General features: G+C 37.9%; 1 protein-coding gene across 1 annotated transcript; it reads right to left on the reverse strand.

Annotated features, from left to right (window-relative positions):
- Positions 1–1072: 1072 nt before the first annotated feature.
- Positions 1073–17898, reverse strand: LOC139744642 (geranylgeranyl transferase type-2 subunit alpha-like). Its single transcript, XM_071655072.1, has 12 exons — positions 17789–17898; positions 13124–13234; positions 12435–12559; positions 11714–11901; positions 10199–10396; positions 8679–8762; positions 6930–7114; positions 5381–5474; positions 3959–4099; positions 3042–3268; positions 2025–2223; positions 1073–1560 (listed from the first exon to the last, which is right to left on the reverse strand). Exons 1-12 carry the CDS (start codon positions 17789–17791, stop codon positions 1403–1405), a joined length of 1713 nt encoding a protein of 570 aa, XP_071511173.1. The 5' UTR covers positions 17792–17898; the 3' UTR covers positions 1073–1402.
- Positions 17899–19367: the final 1469 nt, after the last annotated feature.

Genomic DNA, 19367 nt, shown 5'->3' on the forward strand with positions numbered 1-19367 from the left:
TCACGTGCAGAGATTATTTCAGTTTTATTCTCAAATGTGGAAGCTGGCTGTGAGGACTTTCACATAAGAATGTACAGCGTTTTTTTTAACACTCCATTAGCCAATAGATGTGATGTGTGCTCAAAGTTAGTGTGACCCTGATACAAATGAGTCATTTATCACACATGACATCAATAACATTCACTCATAGAATGACTTCCTTTCAAATGCCAAACCAATGCTTTCTATCAAGAGCTTCCCCATCCTATATTCCAGGTACACAATACATTAAGCATACATCAGACTACCCCATCTCCTTCAATGGTGCTATGCATCCTTGCAAAAAAATGCAAGGCAAGTGTGTAACTGTAATTCTAATAAAGAGAAGACCGAAGCCATGTAAAGGCAGTGAGATGTGGTCCCTTGCATTACTATCAGAACTATATGTAGGATGAAAATGACCTGCTACTGGATAGCTGTAGGAAAGCTTACAAAGCAATTTTTTTTTTTCTTTTGACTACTGAAGTCTTGACAAGGAATTCATTCTAGAAACCTTGAATGTTGTGTTTGGGCAAATCCATATGACAGCATCAGAAATGAATACACCAGGCAGAAAAGACAAAACATGAGTCATATGTATTGCAATTTATTATCTCTGCTAATAATTAAAATGGAATGTTTTTGATTCACAATGAGGCATAATGTGGGATTGCCACAAGCCTGTTCACATGCAGAAGTGTAACATCATGGGAGTATTGTGGTGCAATGAGTTGCAGAAAGAACATATAAAGCAAAACACTTTTTGCTTTGTATTTGTGGAGATCTCTAGATATCGAGTGAAGTACTAGTGCACACATACACAGACATACATATGGCACTACAAAACATCATTATTCAATTAGAACTGGTGCTCAAAAAATGTCATTGACAACCATCAAGTAAATACAATGGTATTACAATGTAATATGCCACCTCAATAGAAAAGGCTTTTGTTTTATCTTGTTTTGTTTTGTTTTTGTTTTTGTTTTTACTACAATCAATTTGTTAAAGGCAATTTAAAGGTACCAAATCCCTAGACAAAGATTCCCTGAAGATGGTGAAGGAGAGTTACATGGCTGCCAAACCTTATTTTATCTTACACCATCATTAGTGTGTCATTTAAAACACAAGCCTGAAACCACAGATTACACCATTCAATTTAAGGCATAATCATTGCATATGTAGATACGGCAAATAGATTATAACACTCCAATACCTTTGGCCCATGATTATCTGCCTGCAATGTCAAGTTACTCCAAAAAGTTGCATGATATTTTAATCCACTGATTATGGGAATGGGGCACCCCACATTAAAATCTATAGGGCATTATCTTATCACTGAAGAAACAGGTTAATATCACATACTTATACAGACATGCAAACATCAAAGTGTAACCCCATTCAGAGTGGTAATCTGCGGTAGGATTTCTTTGACCTTTGACGTGAAATCTGGCACCTCACAGACTGCGTTGTTGGACACGTCCAGGCTGCGAAGCGCCGTGCACGAAGACAGGGACTGCAACTGCGAGAGGGTGGATATTTCTGAAAATAAATGGTTAAGGAATATTCCTTCAATAGTGTCAGATAGAGTAAAATATAAGCTATTCATCCTTGTTATATTAGTGGTTTGATACACAAAGAAGGCAACAAGGCAACTAGTGTATAAAAATGTGATATAAGAAAATGATCAATAGATATCACTAATGGTGAAACAAAATAATACCCACAGAATAGATATTCCTAATGGTCATTACAATCAATCAGAGAAAAACCTGTACTGTATTGCTTATCAGGAACTGATATAACTTTCCCAAGGGGGCAATGGGACATATCGAAAACCATCTAGAAACTTGTGTGAATATGAGAAAAGCCAGTAAACTATAACATCTTAGGGACCGATGTGGCTTTCTAACTTACAAAACATATATATAAACCATCTAAAATTTGTTTAAATATGCTTATCCCCATAAAAACAAGAAGAGAGAGAAAATCGAAAAAGAGGATACGATTGTCTTTCAGAGACAGACTCTCTAAGAGTGGAAGGTTGGCCAGGTGGGAGATGTCCTGGAGACGGTTGCCATCGGCAACCAGGCTGCTCACGCAGAAGAGCTGATCGGCACCAGAGAGGGAGGCAAGCTGGTTGTTGGAGATGTCAATGCTCTGTAGACTGGACAAGTGATGAAGGTGATGGAGAGTGGACAATTCCTGGATATTGGGAGATCACATTGGAAAGAGAGATACAGTTTAATGAGATAGAAAAGATAATTTTCATGCTTCATGAGAGTAAACGATAAACACTTTGACAATGACCACATGGAATTTCAAAGTATCCTAGCAGAATATTAATACCAATATGGGTAAGATGTTCTTTTCTTCTTAACCCGTTGAGGACGGGCTGATCTTGCTAACACACATATTTCCCATAGACCCCTGCCCAAGTATGCATGGGACTCGTCCTCAACGGGTTAAGTGTGTGTTCATTAAGTTTCGTATAGCGAAAAAAGCTGCTGAAAATTGCTTATCCAATAGTCACGAGCCAATGGAGTAGAATGGAGTCAAAAGTTTCGTATGATACTGACATGGACATTCTATCAATGTCTCTACTGGTCATGATGATGATGTTTACCGCTGAAAACATGAGTTGTCCTGTCTCATCTCATATTCACAACATATGGGTAACATTCTGCACACAAATAATACATTTTCTTTGACATAATTATCACTTTATTCTACTACTCCTAGGCATCTCTCTTTTGAGTAACCATCTGTGTGTTTGTAGGCAAGTTAGATAACAGATGAACAGCAATTAGCACAAAAGTGTCAAACTTCAGCCTGACAAGACTGTCAAAGAGTATGTTACACTGAATATAAAGACATCTAACACTCTATCTGTAAGTTAATCTTTGCTTCAATCTATCTGTTTGTCATCTGCCTTTACATTACCTTTAATCCTCTCTCACATGAAACATTTTTAGACTAAATCAGAAAGTGATCACACAGCAAATCAAGAGGCGCAATCTCACCTTTCCAGACAGGTCCAGCGACCTCTGCGTGCCCTCTGACCCCTGCGTTGACCCCTGGAGGTGCCTCATGATGGCGTTCTCCATGACAAACTTGCTGCGGAGGTCCCGGAAGTAGTTCTGGCGGTAGGGATCCTGGGTGAGGAGCGTCTGGAAGTAGCGAAGCATCTCTGTCTCGTGTTTCAGAGGGTCTACCGCCCTCATGAGGAGAATGATGGTCAGGAGACACCCTGTGGTAGAATGAAGATTTAATTTTGTGCAAAAAAAAAAAAAGATTTTGACAATCCGTGATGCTCTTGCCTAGGTATCAATTCACACTAGCAATAGCAAGTAATATGGTAAGCACACTATGAATGTGTGATATACCTTTATTACATTTGTTGCTGTTTTATTGTATAATCTGATCTTTACCGGTAATCGTGGACGTCTGTCAAAGTTCCTAACCAGTGGATTTGTTTTATAGATTTCATAGGTCACTTTATTGCCACATTCACATTCTATGCACACTTCTTTACCAGGGGTTGTCATTTGCAGCCCTGTCTTTTGACCTTCAGGGAGAAAAACAGACAGACAGACTGAAATACAGATAAACAGACAAGCATACAGACAAGACAGACATCCAGGCAGACCAACAGAGTGAGACATACCACATGACAGACAGAAAAACCAGTTCAGAGATGGACAGACAAGGAGGTGCCAAAAGTGATAGAAAGATGTTGAGATGCACAAAACACATAGAAACACAGACAGACATACAAGATCATTAAACGGACATATAGACAGATACAAAGACCTTGATATAGATTTTAAACAACAGCATACACACAAAAAAAAAGCCCTAAAGGCCTAAAGCATGCACTTGAAAGCACACAATCCTTAAAACTTGAGCCAATGAGTAGGACAATGAATCAACAGTTTACATTTATTCTCTGGCTCCAGCTCCTGGAGCTGTTGGCAAGACTCCAGCTCTGACTTGAGAAGCTCGGACTTCTCATCGCTGAGCTCAGCAGTGAACAGACTCCTTGCCTCCTGCTCCTCCGTGCTCCAGCCCTCCGGAACATCTGATGAACAAATGGACGGTCACATCTTTCAGCATGATAAAACTCCCAATGTGTGGTCCACTAGTGTGACTTCATTATACTCTTTTTCAAAATGGTTCTAATTGATGCAATCACGTCTCTCACTGGCAATGTCCTTGACACGCATTGAGCAGAGTGATTGGAGAAAAAAAAATAAAACTGATACATGCAAAGTGAGGTTGGCAAACAGATTGAAAAGAACAAAATATTGAAGATCACTGTGGGAGTCATGCCAGTAGAGTCATTTTTTTTTTCAGTGTCCTATGAATGCTAAGTTTAACTATTTGATGACATAGAAATATTCGTAATTGCAACAATATTTGTCCACCTTTCATTTTTATTTCAGAGTACAGCAGTTGCCCCAACTTTCTCTTCAGGACTGATTTCCCTTCACTAGTCTGGCAATCCCTATTCAAAAACAAAGCATACCCAGAAGGTATGTTACAGGGATATACAGTGACTGCACATAAACCTACTCACTAGAGGATACTTGGATCTTAATAACCATCTTGATGATTAGAAAATTTGACACATAACAGGTTATTATTACAATAAATGTCCATCCATATGGAGGAATTTGAACTTTAGCTATTACTGGTCAGTTGAACTATCCACACCCCCTATAAGAAATCTCCGAAACTATATTGGCTTATTGCTACAGTATTGCATTAAACAGTAATTTTCATGATACAGAAATGATGTTGAACTTTCGTGTCTTCCACATATTTTCAAGACATTTGCCCTCCCTAAGGACATAGTGCACTTAGTGACACAACATTTGCTCCTGTCACAATTACTACAGTCTTATTTTCTCCAAGGGCTTGGGGTAAGGGTTAGGGTTGGGATAGGGTTTTCGGTTGAGTTTTGTGTGGGATTAGGAGTAGGGTCAGGGTTATGTTTGTGGATAGAATTGAAGAGTTTGTTTGCAAAAACCGATAAGTCCATATTTGCTAAATGGAGATATTTGCGATTAAAGGTCAAGAAAAATAAGGAGAATAATAAGAAAATTTTTGCTTCTTTGACCATAACTTCAAAAATATACCTTTATATGTAGTGACCAATATATCATTTAAAAGGTATTATTTTGTACTTTATGACAGAGATCGTACTTCAAAATCTTCAAAAATGGACTTATCGGTTTTTGCAAACAAACCCTTCAATTTATGTTTGGATGCACATATTTCATGGGAGCTGTTGTAGGAGCAAATGTCATGGAACCAGTGCACTCATACCTTGCTGCTTTATTCTGGGCGTTTCTCTTACCTTTGCTCAACTGACACATTCTGCTTACATTCCTATCAAGCCTCACTTCAACAGTCTCCGCATCACGTAGAACATTTTCACTTAATTCAAATATCTGAAGTGAAGTGCAAACATCAAGTCAAGGAGTTCCAATTTTGCAGAGTGACAACAACAAATTTCCATCTCTAGAGATACCAATGATTCAAGTAGTGTTACTACAGGGTTCATACTCTTTCTCATGAATTGAATTCCATGACTTTCCATGACTTTTACATAATTCTTTTTTAAACACATTAAACTGAAAATTTGATCCCAAATCAAAGCGAAGCAAATGGAATAAATATACATCTCACACAAACAACAGATAAATTTCTACAATTTTTGCAATTCCATGACTTTCCATGACCTTTTGATGAAAATATCAGTTTTTCATGACTTTCAAGGCCTGGAAAAAGACCAGGCCAAATTCCATGACTTTCCAGGTTTCCCATAACCCGTATGAACCCTGTACTATTCTAGGCCAATTTCTAACATTATGCACGAAAATTTCTTGCACATTACTTCTTGTGCATCACTGTTACATGCTTGACTTCTTCTTGCTCAGTACTCCATACTGCATGTAACATCGACTAATAGATCTCTTATGGGCAGCAAATTCACAGCATCATAATGAGCTATATTAATCCCTATTCATGTTGTTTGTGTTGTGTTGAAAAATTGTATATAAGTGCTATGATCTGAGATAATTTTACAAGCAATTCAGGACTTTCTTTGTCCTTGTATTGAATTAATCAACGCAACACACACATGGCTCTCTATAATGCAAAGTTTTCACTGAACAGATAGCTGGAGTGTCCATGAAAGTCAACCCCTTTGCTTTCATTCAGGATACCATCATCCATGAACACATACAAAGGCAAAACGAGGAAACAATGGCTTAGCCAGTGATGCCTCAAACACAAGTGACAAAATCAAATTGAAGAATAGAGTTTATGGTGCAAACTATTTTTTTTTTCAGTACATTATGGCCTGAATTCACAAATGCAGTTTTAACTTTAAGGCTGTGGTTTAAATGTAGACCATGGTCTAAAATAAGCATGAAATAGGTGTACCTTTGACATGCGTGTATCAATCCGAGTTTGTTACTCTATGTCTGTAGGTGTATGCAATCTGTCAATGGTATTAACTCAGAAGAAATTTGCATAAACCATGGTTTAAATTTACACCACCTTTGTGAATTTGGGCTTAAGAGTCACAACAAAATTCTCCTACTCGGAAATACTGTAAAAGTGGATATTTTCGCGTGACTAATTTTTTGCGCTCGGCCAGATAAAAAGAGTTTCGCGTGTTTTTAATTCCGCGGAATCAAGACGTCAACTACTGGAACATATGGCACGCAAAAATATTCGCGTGCTTTTATTTTCGCGCTAGTTTCTCATTGGCAAAATGCGCGAAAATTTCAACACTGCGAAAATTTCCACTTTTACAGTACATATATCTCTGATCCTACACAAGATAGACAAATAACTAATGATGCTTGGAAACTTTCACTCCTCTGGATAAAGGATACCCACATGATGGAGTGGTTGGTTGTACCCCTTGAGTTCTTCCACTTGCCCTGGACCACGCCCCCATTGACAAGGACCTCTGCTCTTTGATGCCCTGGGTGGAGGTTTACTGGTCTAGAGAAGGTCGTCATGAGTTGGTTCAAGGGACGGTTGATGCAAAGTGTCTGTATCGACATGGGCTTCTCACCTAAAATAAAAAAGAGATATTAATCATATGATTTAAAGCAATACCAACAGCTAGCATAATTGTCAAAACTCACAAAAGAGACAATCCAGTTTTTGTATTATTCATTATAAGAATTGACTGTTATCATCACAATCAATTCATTCTCACTACAAGAATAAAAACAAGGAAAAGTAGAAATTACGCGGTGCGTAATACATGTCCCCGCCGGAAGTAGCATTTTGTAGCAAAATGTACAATATAGGTCAAAGAAGTCAAAGGTCAAAATTCTGTGTAGAAGTTTTGAAGCGCTCACCTAGTGCCATCACATAAAGCAAACGGAATCAAAATCGGGTAAGAAATGGCGAAGGAGTAGCATTTTGTAGCAAAATGTACAAAAAATGTAGGTCAAAAATTAAGGTCAAAGGTCAAAGAAGTCAAAGGTCAAAGAAGTCAAAGGTCAAAATTCTGTGTAGAAGTTTTGAAGCCCTCACCTAGTGCCATCACATAAAGCAAACAGAATCGAAATTGGGTAAGAAATGGCGAAGGAGTAGCATTTTGTAGCAAAATGTACAATACAGGTCAAAAATCAAGGTCAAAGGTCAAAGAAGTCAAAGGTCAAAATTCTGTGTAGAAGTTTTGAAGCCCTCACCTAGTGCCATCACATAAAGCAAACGGAATCGAAATCGGGTAAGAAATGGCGAAGGAGTAGCATTTTGTAGCAAAATGTACAATACAGGTCAAAAATCAAGGTCAAAGGTCAAAGAAGTCAAAGGTCAAAATTCTGTGTAGCAGTTTTGAAGCCCTCACCTAGTGCCATCACATAAAGCAAACGGAATCGAAATCGGGTTAGAAATGGCGAAGGAGTAGCATTTTGTAGCAAAATGTACAATATAGGTCAAAGGTCAAGGTCGAAGGTCACGACTGAAATTCTGTGTAGAAGTTTCAAAGCTCCCATGTAGTGCTATCATATAAAGCAAACAGAATCAAAATTGGCTCATAAATGACAGAGAAGTAGCAATTTGAAGATTTTGATCACACACGGACGCACACACGGATGGACACACGGACACACGGACACACGGACGGACGGACACACGGACGCACACACGTACGGAGCCCGTTTCATAGTCCCCTGCTCGAACTCGTTCGGCGGGGACAAAAATCAACTTCATAAGCAAGTCAGATTGAAGAAGCAAAACTCTCTATGTACAATGGACTGGATTAGTTTATGAAATCAGTAGCTAACATGTATTCATGAAACAGATTAAATGAATCAAACATCCAAGTAAAACAATGTTCAAATGCATTTCACTGCAAATCTCTAAGCTGTGCATTAACGTCATGATAATTTTAGTGTGATAAACTGAAATGCAATACTAGAAATACCAGTTATACATTCCCAGGGTATCAGTAACAAAAGTTTTATATGACAGGATTTTTATCTCTGGTGCCTGTATCAATGTGATGCAACATATGTATATACCATGTTTACAGTACAGATGGATTTCATAGTTCTCTTTCAAAATACATAATTATATTGCTGCAGGATTTTATGCTCCACATTTGATCAAATAAACCAACTTACTTCTCCCCAGTAGCCATCTGTGATAGAACCACGCACTCTGATCATTGGGATCTGTGAAGAATGCATTCTGGACCAGATCATACTCTACACAAGGAGATAGAAAGATACCACATGATACAAAGATAAGGAAACAAATAAAAAAACATAAAATGCATCTGGGCAATTCCGCGGTTAGTAACGTTACATTTGAACAAATTTAGATATTTGTTTTTACTACAAAATTACCATTTATTCATTTCAAGTCAAAATTATGTCAAAAACATATTCATCCTCCCCATGTTTATGATACAGAAAAGAATGAATACAATCCAAGAAATATTAGAATTGCTATGGCAACTTAAAGGGCTGGTTAGTAACGTTACGAAAAAAGGACATGACAAAAAAATCAATGTCTTGTAACAAAAAGTGTGCAAAAATTCAAGTTACTTCAAACAAAGTGTTGCATTAATTTCAATTATTGCATCATGACAAATGTTCATGCAAATTTTTTTAGCAGTTCGACCGACGATTTTTTAGCTAGACCCTCAAAAGCATGGTTAGTAACGTTACGGTTAGTAACGTTACATTTGTCCGGAGTAATTCCGCAGGTCATTTCACCCTTTTGTAATTGACAAAATGTCACATGACTTCTGGAGTATTTAAATGTATTCATCCTTTACCCTTTAGCAAAGCTTGGAGGAAAAAATTTCAAAGGAACCCACTGTAATTTGCATTTAAGTAAATTTCAGCATCCCCAGTCCCACATGTACATTTTAGATGATGGTTTTAGATCTCGCAAAATCAATAAATACGAAAAATAAAATCTACTGAATTTGAAAGACCTTAATGATTGATGAACATCCATGGCATTAGTTGATACCTAAATCAAGGAGTAAGATAAAGAGGCACATTTCTTTTATCCATGTCATGTCCACCTAACTGCGGAATTGCCCATCTGCACCTCTTCTTCTTTTCACACACACACAAACTTCTTGATTGAGCAAGAAATGAACAAGACAGCTACAACATGTGGGTAGATTTAAGAACAAACTGATGTCAAAAGCAACTTATGGACAAGCTGATACAACCAGTAATTTGTTTGCTGTTCAATATTTCCACATATTTTCAAAATACAGATCAAATATTTCTTGCTTTGATGGAGGCATGCTGTTGTTATTTCTATCTATCCATCCACAATTGACTACAGCAGTCATATCAGTTATAAAATGCTTGGTGCATTTGAGAGTAACTGCAATAAAACAAATATACAATATGGAGACAAAATGCTACAACAGAACACCTGGTTGCACAGGCTAAGAAGAAAAACATTTAGATAATCATGATAAATTGTGTATTCAATCAATCTAAAATGTTTCTGGTGTGTGATTTAGGAAGGAAGGCCTGCAGACCACAACTACTACATTGAATTTTTACGTACCCAGGCAGCTTACTCATTACCATATACTTACTTACAGCAATGTACAAACAAACAACAACATAGATTTGCTAATAAGAAGAAAAAGAAACCCGGACAGCCTCACCTTGTAAGAGTACATCCTCCTGGAGCCGACCTTTCCTCTCCTGGTCTGGGTGGAGGAGGGGCAGGAGTTTGCTCCTGTAGTGCCAGGAGGAATAGTTGGAGAAGTTGGAGCTGATCTTGGTGGCAGTAAACTGGAGCTCGTCTGATGGAGGGACCTTTGACCTGGCCACAACAAACCTGCGATAGTCCCAGCAGTGGACTGGACACCAGAAACAAGGGTGTTGCACACATGGTGTGATTTCAGAAGGAAAGACTTTCAAGGTTTACAGGCATCATGAGCATTATGTTTCAATGACACTTTATCATTTAAGAGCTGATTCATCATCATCATAGGGTAACTTATTAACAGTCTAACAGCAAACAGAACTAAATCAGAGAGGAGATATTTTCTGCCTATTTTGAATGAAACTTTGAGATGATTTAATGTTTGCTTGTGAGTTCTTTTTTTTTTCCATTTCGACAAAATAACATGCAATTCTTCTGTACTTACATTCTTGTCCACCGTAGGAATAATACCTGATAAAGTCTACGTGAATCAAAACTTTTAACCCTAACTAGGCCGGGGGGGGGGGGGGGGGGGGGGGGGGGGGGGGGGGGGGCGCCTCGGAGGCCCCCCCCCCCCTCGACGTTCCGCGCGATGTATCGCAATCGCAAAAAGCTATCGCCGCGACGTTTCATGACTTTTTTCTTTCGAGTCTCCCGCATCTTTTGACACCAAATTTGCGATGCCCGGGTGCGCGGTTCCGAAGTTACGCATAAATATGTACATGCATGTCAGACCAAAAATTGCTCAAAAACGTTAATTCGTGTACAATTTCAATGCAAACTGTGCTTACAGGCAAATTTCATAAAAGCATGATTATTTTGGTGTTTTATTGATTAAAATCAATGAATAACATATTTTCTTGTTCGGAGCGATGTCGCGGACAAATTTCATCGAAAAGACAATGAAAAACATAAAGTCGAAAAGACAATGAAAAACATAAAGTCGAAAAAACAATGAAATACATAAGAAATTCCAAAAACAATAAAATACTTAAGAATTTTTTCTGATATCACAATTTTTTTCATTACACTTGCTAAGGACACTAAAAAGAATATTTACACAAAAAATGTGCCTGTTTTGAGCTTTATTTTGTGATTTATACCAAAAAGTCTGATTTTATGCATCATCATGCATAAATTAGCATAATTTAGCATAAATGATGATTCTTTGAAAAAAATAACTTCATGGTATTTTAGATTACATCATAGGCAATGTGTGTGCTAATTTTCGTCGCGATCGCGCGGTCGACGGCCGAGATCTGAAGGGGGGGTCTGGGAGGCCCCCCCCGGCTCTATCAACTACCTAAATAGCCCGGCCTAGTTAGGGTTAAAACAACAAATAGAATATAATTCATCTTCTAGTTGTTCATAGAACATGATAAATTTTTCTCCCACATGAAGAAGGCACATACCCAGACACACACATACACACACAGATAAGAAGCAAAATGAGGGCACCACCAAGACTCACAGTTCCTTTCATCATATTCCAGGTACATGGTGCAGAGCTTCAGCTCTTGCTTCCAGTCTGGATGCGGGCTGTGGTCCATCACCCAGCAACGGTGGTGCCACGCCCCGTAGGACTTTGGGTTGACTCGGAGGCATGCCTCGATGAAGCCAAGCTCCTTGCTGAAGATCTCTTGCATCTCATCTTCACTTCTAGAAATCAATGTCAATAAAGTTATCGATGTCAACAATGAATGAATTTATGAATATCATAAGCAGATTTCATCACCTGACAAATTGGATGTAGACATTTGAAACGTACTTCTCTGCCGGCATGAATCAATCACCCTTTGCACGGCGGAACATACCACATCACAAATAGAAAAATTATTCCCCAGGAAAAACATGTGCAAAGCACATAAACAAAATCAATAAAAGTGCATACTGAAACCAGATGCCACAAAACAACCAAATGGTTCAGCCTATAAGCTTCACTGTTGATTTCCCATTGTATCAAAAGGCAGCTTTCTGTTATCTCATAGGTTTCACATTTTCTCACAGGCCAAATAATTTTGCACCATCCCTGAGGAAAAAAAAAAAAAAAAAACCATGTCATTACAGAACGGAATGACGTGTTGGCTATCACCATGTTCACATTCAAATAAGTCATTTGCTGTTCTATCAATATAAAAATGTGGCATAAACATCAGAACCAGAATATTTGGACTGAGAATGTGAGTGCTTACTTAGTCTGCTGAAATGCTTCCAAGGTTTCTTTCCTGACATTCCACAGAGTGTAAAAGTCTGGATTTGCAGACAGAAGTTGGGCTGACACCTCGAGAATTTCCCCATCAAACTCTTTGTTCTTTCTCTGTGTGGGGCAGAAGTGTTACACACAAAAATTTTGCTCACTCATTTTAATATATTTAGCTCAATGAAATACAGAACCTGAAAAGTATTTTAAAAAGCACCTTCATTTTGCCTTGTAAATTGATTCTTAATCATTGAAAAAGTAACACTTTCTTGCTTGCATATTTCAGACTCAATAGTATGAAGCATAAATAAATAGCCTGGAAGGTACTAAGCGAGCACCAAGTACTTCTTGGTATAACAAATTGCAACAATTTGAGAACGCTAAGAGACATTGGCCAGAAATTATTTCAATTAGTACAAAACACAGTGGTTCCACCTTTATTTCCATTTTTTCCCCAAATTTGTTTTGTGCTATGATGTGGAGAATTATAACATATTCCTGAATGACATCAAAACGCGTTTGTAAATCACAACACTACGACAATAGATTGAAGTATAAGTAACATTATATTTCAAAATACAACAGGTATACTGTGTTCACGTATCCACTATTTGCGAGAGAATGTCCTGCGTGCAAGAAAAATATATAAAGATAAAAACTATAAAATGCTACACCACAAACCTTCTCAAAGACTTTGTTTGTGCCAGCAGTAAAGAGCTTGAGTTTCTTTTCTCTCTCCTTCCTCTTTGCCTCTTGTTGCTCTGCTGTTGTCTTCACTTTTAACCGTCCATGCTTGGAAAAAAAACGATAGAGCGAGAGATCATCAATCATCATTCAGTTCCTCTAATTAACTCTGCATCTCATTCTCACATTTGCCAAACAGACCACATTGAATTTCTCATGTGTGGAAGAGTCAGAGAGCACCGATCCCTCATCTATGGTTTAGATCGATAATATACTGATGGAAACTATCAGAGTAATAATAATAGTCTGAGTCACACAGATTCTGACATTTTTATTGAATTTCTTCAATGTTGCAATTATTGAACGATGTTACAATCAACATAAAAATGTATAGAGTAACTGCGTCAGTGAGCGGCCGTGCAGCCGTTCGCGGCAGGTACAACATACACGGTAATATACAGCTAAACACAGCATTGCACTGTTACATGCACACTACACATATACTAACACACTAGCAATCAACAAAAAACAACCGATAGAATGGGCACGATCTCTGACGAAAGTGAAATTTTCTCACCTAAATGACAACATATCGCATCCAAAATGAAATTTTTGGTACTTCTTAACATAACAGTTAAGAAACAATGGTCCAAGAAACTGGATTTTTTTGTCGTTTTCTCGATGTTCATGGATTTTGAAAACATATCCTCACGTAAAATAGAATTTTCGAGAGCCGATGTGGGCCGCCATTTTTTTCGGAAAGTGGAGTTACCATCGAAAAAAAAATGAGAAAAACACGAGAAAGACATCAACAACACCGCCAGAATTGCGATCTTGTTTGCGGCCAATGCATGTGCGCACGCTATTTTCACGTGCTTTCGCAATGGGAATTGGCGCTTACGCAATGTTCGCGAGACATGTGAAGGCGTTCAGCTAAAGATCGCGGAGCACGCGCGTATTGCATAGGGATTGTACATCGTGCCGCAAGCAGAAATACTACGTCGCATATCGCCCTTATCGGCGAAAATTGTGCCGGGTTTTGCCCTGGTAAATCATGAAAACTGCGTTGGTCAATGGTAAATTTCTTTCATGAAAACAATTGCGTTAATGAATAATCTTGTCTATGATATATGAAATGGTTGAAAATAATTTGCCTGATTTGTTTACAAGTTGGAAAAACCCTTAACAATGCTTAAACTGCCGCAAACGGGATATTTTACTCTATATCAGTATGGAAATATGGAAGTCACGTCAGTGAAGCTCCTAGGCGTCATGATTCAAAGTGATCTCAAGTGGGAGTGCCATGTCCGTACCATGGTATCGCGGGCAAACCGTCGCATGCACATGCTCCGAATGTTGAAATCATTTAACATGCCTAGTGATGATCTTGTGTCTGTGTATATTGGGTTCATTCGACCGCTTCTGGAATACGCGTGCCCAGTGTGGCACTCAGGTCTCACGGTCGCACAGGCAGGTGTACTTGAACGGGTCCAGAAGAGGGCACTGAGGACCATTCTACCGCACTGCAACTACGATGTAGCACTGGAAACAGCCCAAATCTCCAGCCTAGAAGTGAGACGCGAGGAGTTGTCTCTGAAATTTGCGCAGAAATCGGCAAACTCTGTACACTTCCAGAAATGGTTTGTGTTGAACGCGTCCTCTCGAAAACTCAGACACACAAAGCGCTACATGGAAAAAAGATGTCGCACTAAACGCTTTGAGAATAGTGCAATTCCTTACCTCACAAGGCTGTTGAATTCTAAATTAATGTAAATTATTTTGAATTGTTATCCCGGGTTAAGATTACTGATAAGTCTCTGTGTGGTGAATGATGACACGCCCCTCATACTCATTCCTTACACTCTTTTTTTCTCTCTCTCCTTCAGCCTTTTACTTCTTTCTTGTTCATAAAATGTCATCAAGGTCATAATTTTTATATCATTACCCGATTACATAATACAAATGAGTTCTATCATGCTATTTTCTTAATGGATAACTTTCCCGATCACGTCACTATTGGACTTCTGAGTAAGGTTGTACATGCATCTATGGCTGTGTTCGCATATGCATACCTATTTGTGTATACACACATTCACATATTCCTTTCTTTATCTCTCCTTCTCCTACTCTATCTTTACTAGACCCCTCATTTACCCATTATACCCTGGTCTTTCCATCTGTTTTACCATCAGGTGAAAGCCTTCATTCACTCTGTTATCATTTTGATGGGGCCACCTTCCCCTTCACGTTGTTGTATCTCTTTATTTTTGCAATTTTTAAAGTGTGCGGTCCATGATAATATGTATGTATGCATTTATTACTGTGAAAGCTAAATAGGATATAAATGTGTCATTTTTCATTCTGCATCCCCATACAAACGTCTCCATTTATGTACATGCATATGACTGTGTATGTATGTACAGTATGATTATACCTATATATGCATGTATTACATAAACATCAAAATATTGGTTAGACTCTTTTTTATCCAGTTTGCCTTGTCCTTCCCATCTGCTCCGGCAGGCGAAATTTTTCACTGATGTTATTATTTTGATGGGGCTATTTTTCTGATTATGTTGCTGTTCATTACCGATTATTTTTCTATTTTTTCAATATCTATTAAAATCAGATGTGGTTTATGATATTTGTTTTACTGAGAAAGCTATATGTAGAACATAAATATGTTATTTTTTTAACTCTGCCCCCCCCCCTAGAAAGGTTCGTTGTGTGTACATGCAAATGACTGTGTATTTGTGTGTATTGTGTACACCTGTATATGTATTGTATACACATATCTACTTATTCCTATCTTTATCTCTCCTTCTCCCCCTATTCCTCTTGTATCTCTACTCCACATCTCTTCCGTATTGATACTTACGTTGAGAATCACTCTCACAACGTTATCTTTTCCCCATATTTCTGCAAATTCTGAATGGAGAAATATGAAATTTGTATCCATACTTTTGTACAGTTAGACGAATTTTTCTGTGAATTTGATGTTATTTTGATGATGTTTAAAGAAGAATGTGGGTTACGGGGCTTTGGAAGGGTCGGTTGAGAGTGCTATATGTAGGGTATAATAGTCATATGTGATAACTCAGCCATCAGAATGAAATTTTGTTATGAAATGTAAAAACAGTGATTTAATTATATTTGGGGTTGTGCAATCACATTTCGAAATACCTTTTATTTATCAGTCATGTAAACCTGATGTTTTGTGTATGATGTTTTGTAGTTTTAATGGAGTAGAGGCAAATCAGTCGTCACAGTATTTTTTGTGTAATTCTGTTTGTTTTGACAAATGCGGAATATGTTCTTATCTTGCATAATGCTCAACTTATTGATTTCTGTAATTATGATATTTTCCCACTTATTTCTACCACACGTGTAAATGCTTTATTCTGTAATTGTCTGAATGTTTGAATTTGTATGTACATATTTTATGTTATATTACACGCAATTTAGCCCTTGGGCTACGAGATGTGATATGAATAAATAAACCTTTCAATTTCAATAAAAAAATTTGTCAGATATCTTGATGGAGAGTTATAGATTACAATGTAAGTCTCCTCTTGATATTCAAATGCAGAGAGAGAATGATATATTACATGTTTTAACAGCCATATTGAGCTGATGTGCCCTGCTAGACAGAAACAAGACATGGTGGAAATCAGTCGTAATAATACTAGTGCACTGAAACTGCTACACTTGTATGATGCTACATATATCAGCTTCAATTCATTCAACAGCAACTGCATCCAAAATTACTATGCTATCTGCAAGTTTACATAGTATTGCTGTACTATCACAAACAAGACATCATGATTTATGTGCCTGTGATTTTTCATTCACCAGGCCAACCTAACAAAATATTTTTGTAAAATATCATGAATGCATGTATGTAAAGAAGGAGGATATGAAGATGTAGAAGAAGGAGAAGAAGCAGTATTTTGTAGTGTCTTCTACTTTTGGAAGAGAAGACCCCTAACATTACTTCTTCAACTCAAGGCTCATGGAAGAAGGTGATCAATGGAGGAAGAAGAGAGGAAGGACGAGGAAGAGGAAGAGGAGAAAGGAGAAAAAGAGGAAAAGGAGAAAGGACTGCGTCAGGCCGAAAAGTGGAATCAACCCCCATCTAAAATATCTCATATCATATCACGCACAGCCTATATTTTTGATAGGGCCACCATAAAAGGAAAAAAAAAAGAAATTTACAAGAAATTTACAAGTAAATTTACACCAATCCAAACACGTAACACCCGACCTGGTACTAGTGCCGTAGTGCCAGTGGTAGTATTTTGCAACATGATGATAATTGATATGCAAGATGATGGCCAAGCTATTAGTATTAGGCAAGCAAGTAATTTATATTCTGCAGATCACATACTTTCTTTCTTTGCATGTTACTACAAGTACATGTGCACAATTGTTGGCTTTGCTAGTTTGATCTGGGGTATAATTTGGTAGAACAGCGGACGCGGGCATCGCGCGTGCAATTTTATGCAAGTAAACATCCTCATGTGTTTGCGCATGAAACACAAATTTGAACATGTCGGACTACAGACACGAAGACCCTCCCATCACCCATTTAACCACCATAGTAAGACTGTTGTACGTACGATACACATTGTTACTTATTTTGAGGGTGATTCAGATGCCTACCATTTCGTTGATAAATGCTGATCCAGCTTGACAAATTTCGAAATAGGCTTCGGTGGCACACAGGAATGAATGAATGAATGACAGTGCTCGCTGTTCTGTGAGATGGAATCGAATCGGAGAAACCGAAGACACGAAGCTTGCGAAGGAAGGTGACATGCCTCACCCTCAATGAACGGCAGATGGCGGCAACTCAGTTTCAGTCAAAGTTTGGTTTTTGTGTGTGTGTGTGTGTGTGTGTGTGTGTGTGTGTGTGTGTGTGTGTGTGTGTGTGTGTGTGTGTGTGTGTGTGTGTGTGTGTGTGTGTGTGTGTGTGTGTGTGTGTGTGTGTGTGTGTGTGTGTGTGTGTGTGTGTGTGTGTGTGTGTGTGTGTGTGTGTGTCAAACTCTTCGGTTGCAGTTGCTCCTATGTATTTAGTACATTAATACTGTATTTCAGTGCATTTTTTTGTTTAATATTAACATAGGTAGCATTTCAAAAGGATGCACGTCATGTGAACATGTACATAATTATAATGATATATCATTCACAAAATTGAAGCAGGTTTTATATAGGCCTACATTGAATGTTATGAGAGACCTGAATAAAGAATATAGTTTGTTGAACTATAGGTTTCAAAGAATATGATTATTTTGCGATTAAAGGTCAAGAAAAATAGAGAGAATAATAAGAATATTTTTGCTTCTTTTGACCATAACTTTAAAAATGTAGTGACCAATATATCATTTAAAAGGTATTATTTTGTACTTTATGACAGAGACCGTACTTCAAAATCATCAAAAATGGACTTATCGGTTTTTGCGAACAAACTCTGTCTTCATATAATGTAGATAAGTGAAAGTGATGTATTTCGTCACAAGACCTAGGATGAGAAACCAAGTGGGAAGTGGGGAAGGAAGAAAAACGGAGTACACCGTCCTGTACCTGCAAAGGGGCTGAATTTTTTTAAAGAGAATAGTGACAGTTACAACATTGTGCAGTAGCAAGTTATTCATGGCTACAAGCATGGACTTTGTATGGTTCCATGCTTCAGGTGATATTGCCCATGAATAATGACCTGGTGGAAATATTTTAATTTAAAGGCAAACAAGCCGACAATTTCGTTAGTTGTACATCTCATTAAAAATTCAGTCGACTTCTTCATTTCTAGGAGAGTTGTGAGGGATTTAGAATATATTCAGAAGACCGTGAAACTTAACTGGCACTACCGGGTGTACCACGATTGATGTCCTAGAAGGTAGAAATAACTGCATAAATTCATAATGCACATAACTATTGATTATGAATTAGAGGTCACATATACAGATCAATCAACATAGGTTGCAAGTTTGTGTGTGTGTTGTTGTTTTTTTTGTCTATGCTTGAATACAGATAAACTGGGGGCAGATTCAATTCAATTCAATAGTTTTTCAATTCAATGCTTCTAAAATTGATGAACATATTCCGCATCGAATGGCAAATAATTTCAAAGCTTAGGACCAGAATAGATACAGGTAAGTGTTTTGTGCAAGGGTGGTGCTGGTACCAGGTATATGGAATAACTGGAGAGTGGAGAAGCTATGAACAGGAATGTTTAATGAAA

Source organism: Diadema antillarum, unplaced genomic scaffold (genome assembly GCF_040938485.1).
Source record: "Diadema antillarum isolate AM-2024a unplaced genomic scaffold, OU_Dant_1.0 seq00001199_RagTag, whole genome shotgun sequence".
NCBI lineage: Eukaryota > Metazoa > Echinodermata > Echinoidea > Diadematoida > Diadematidae > Diadema > Diadema antillarum.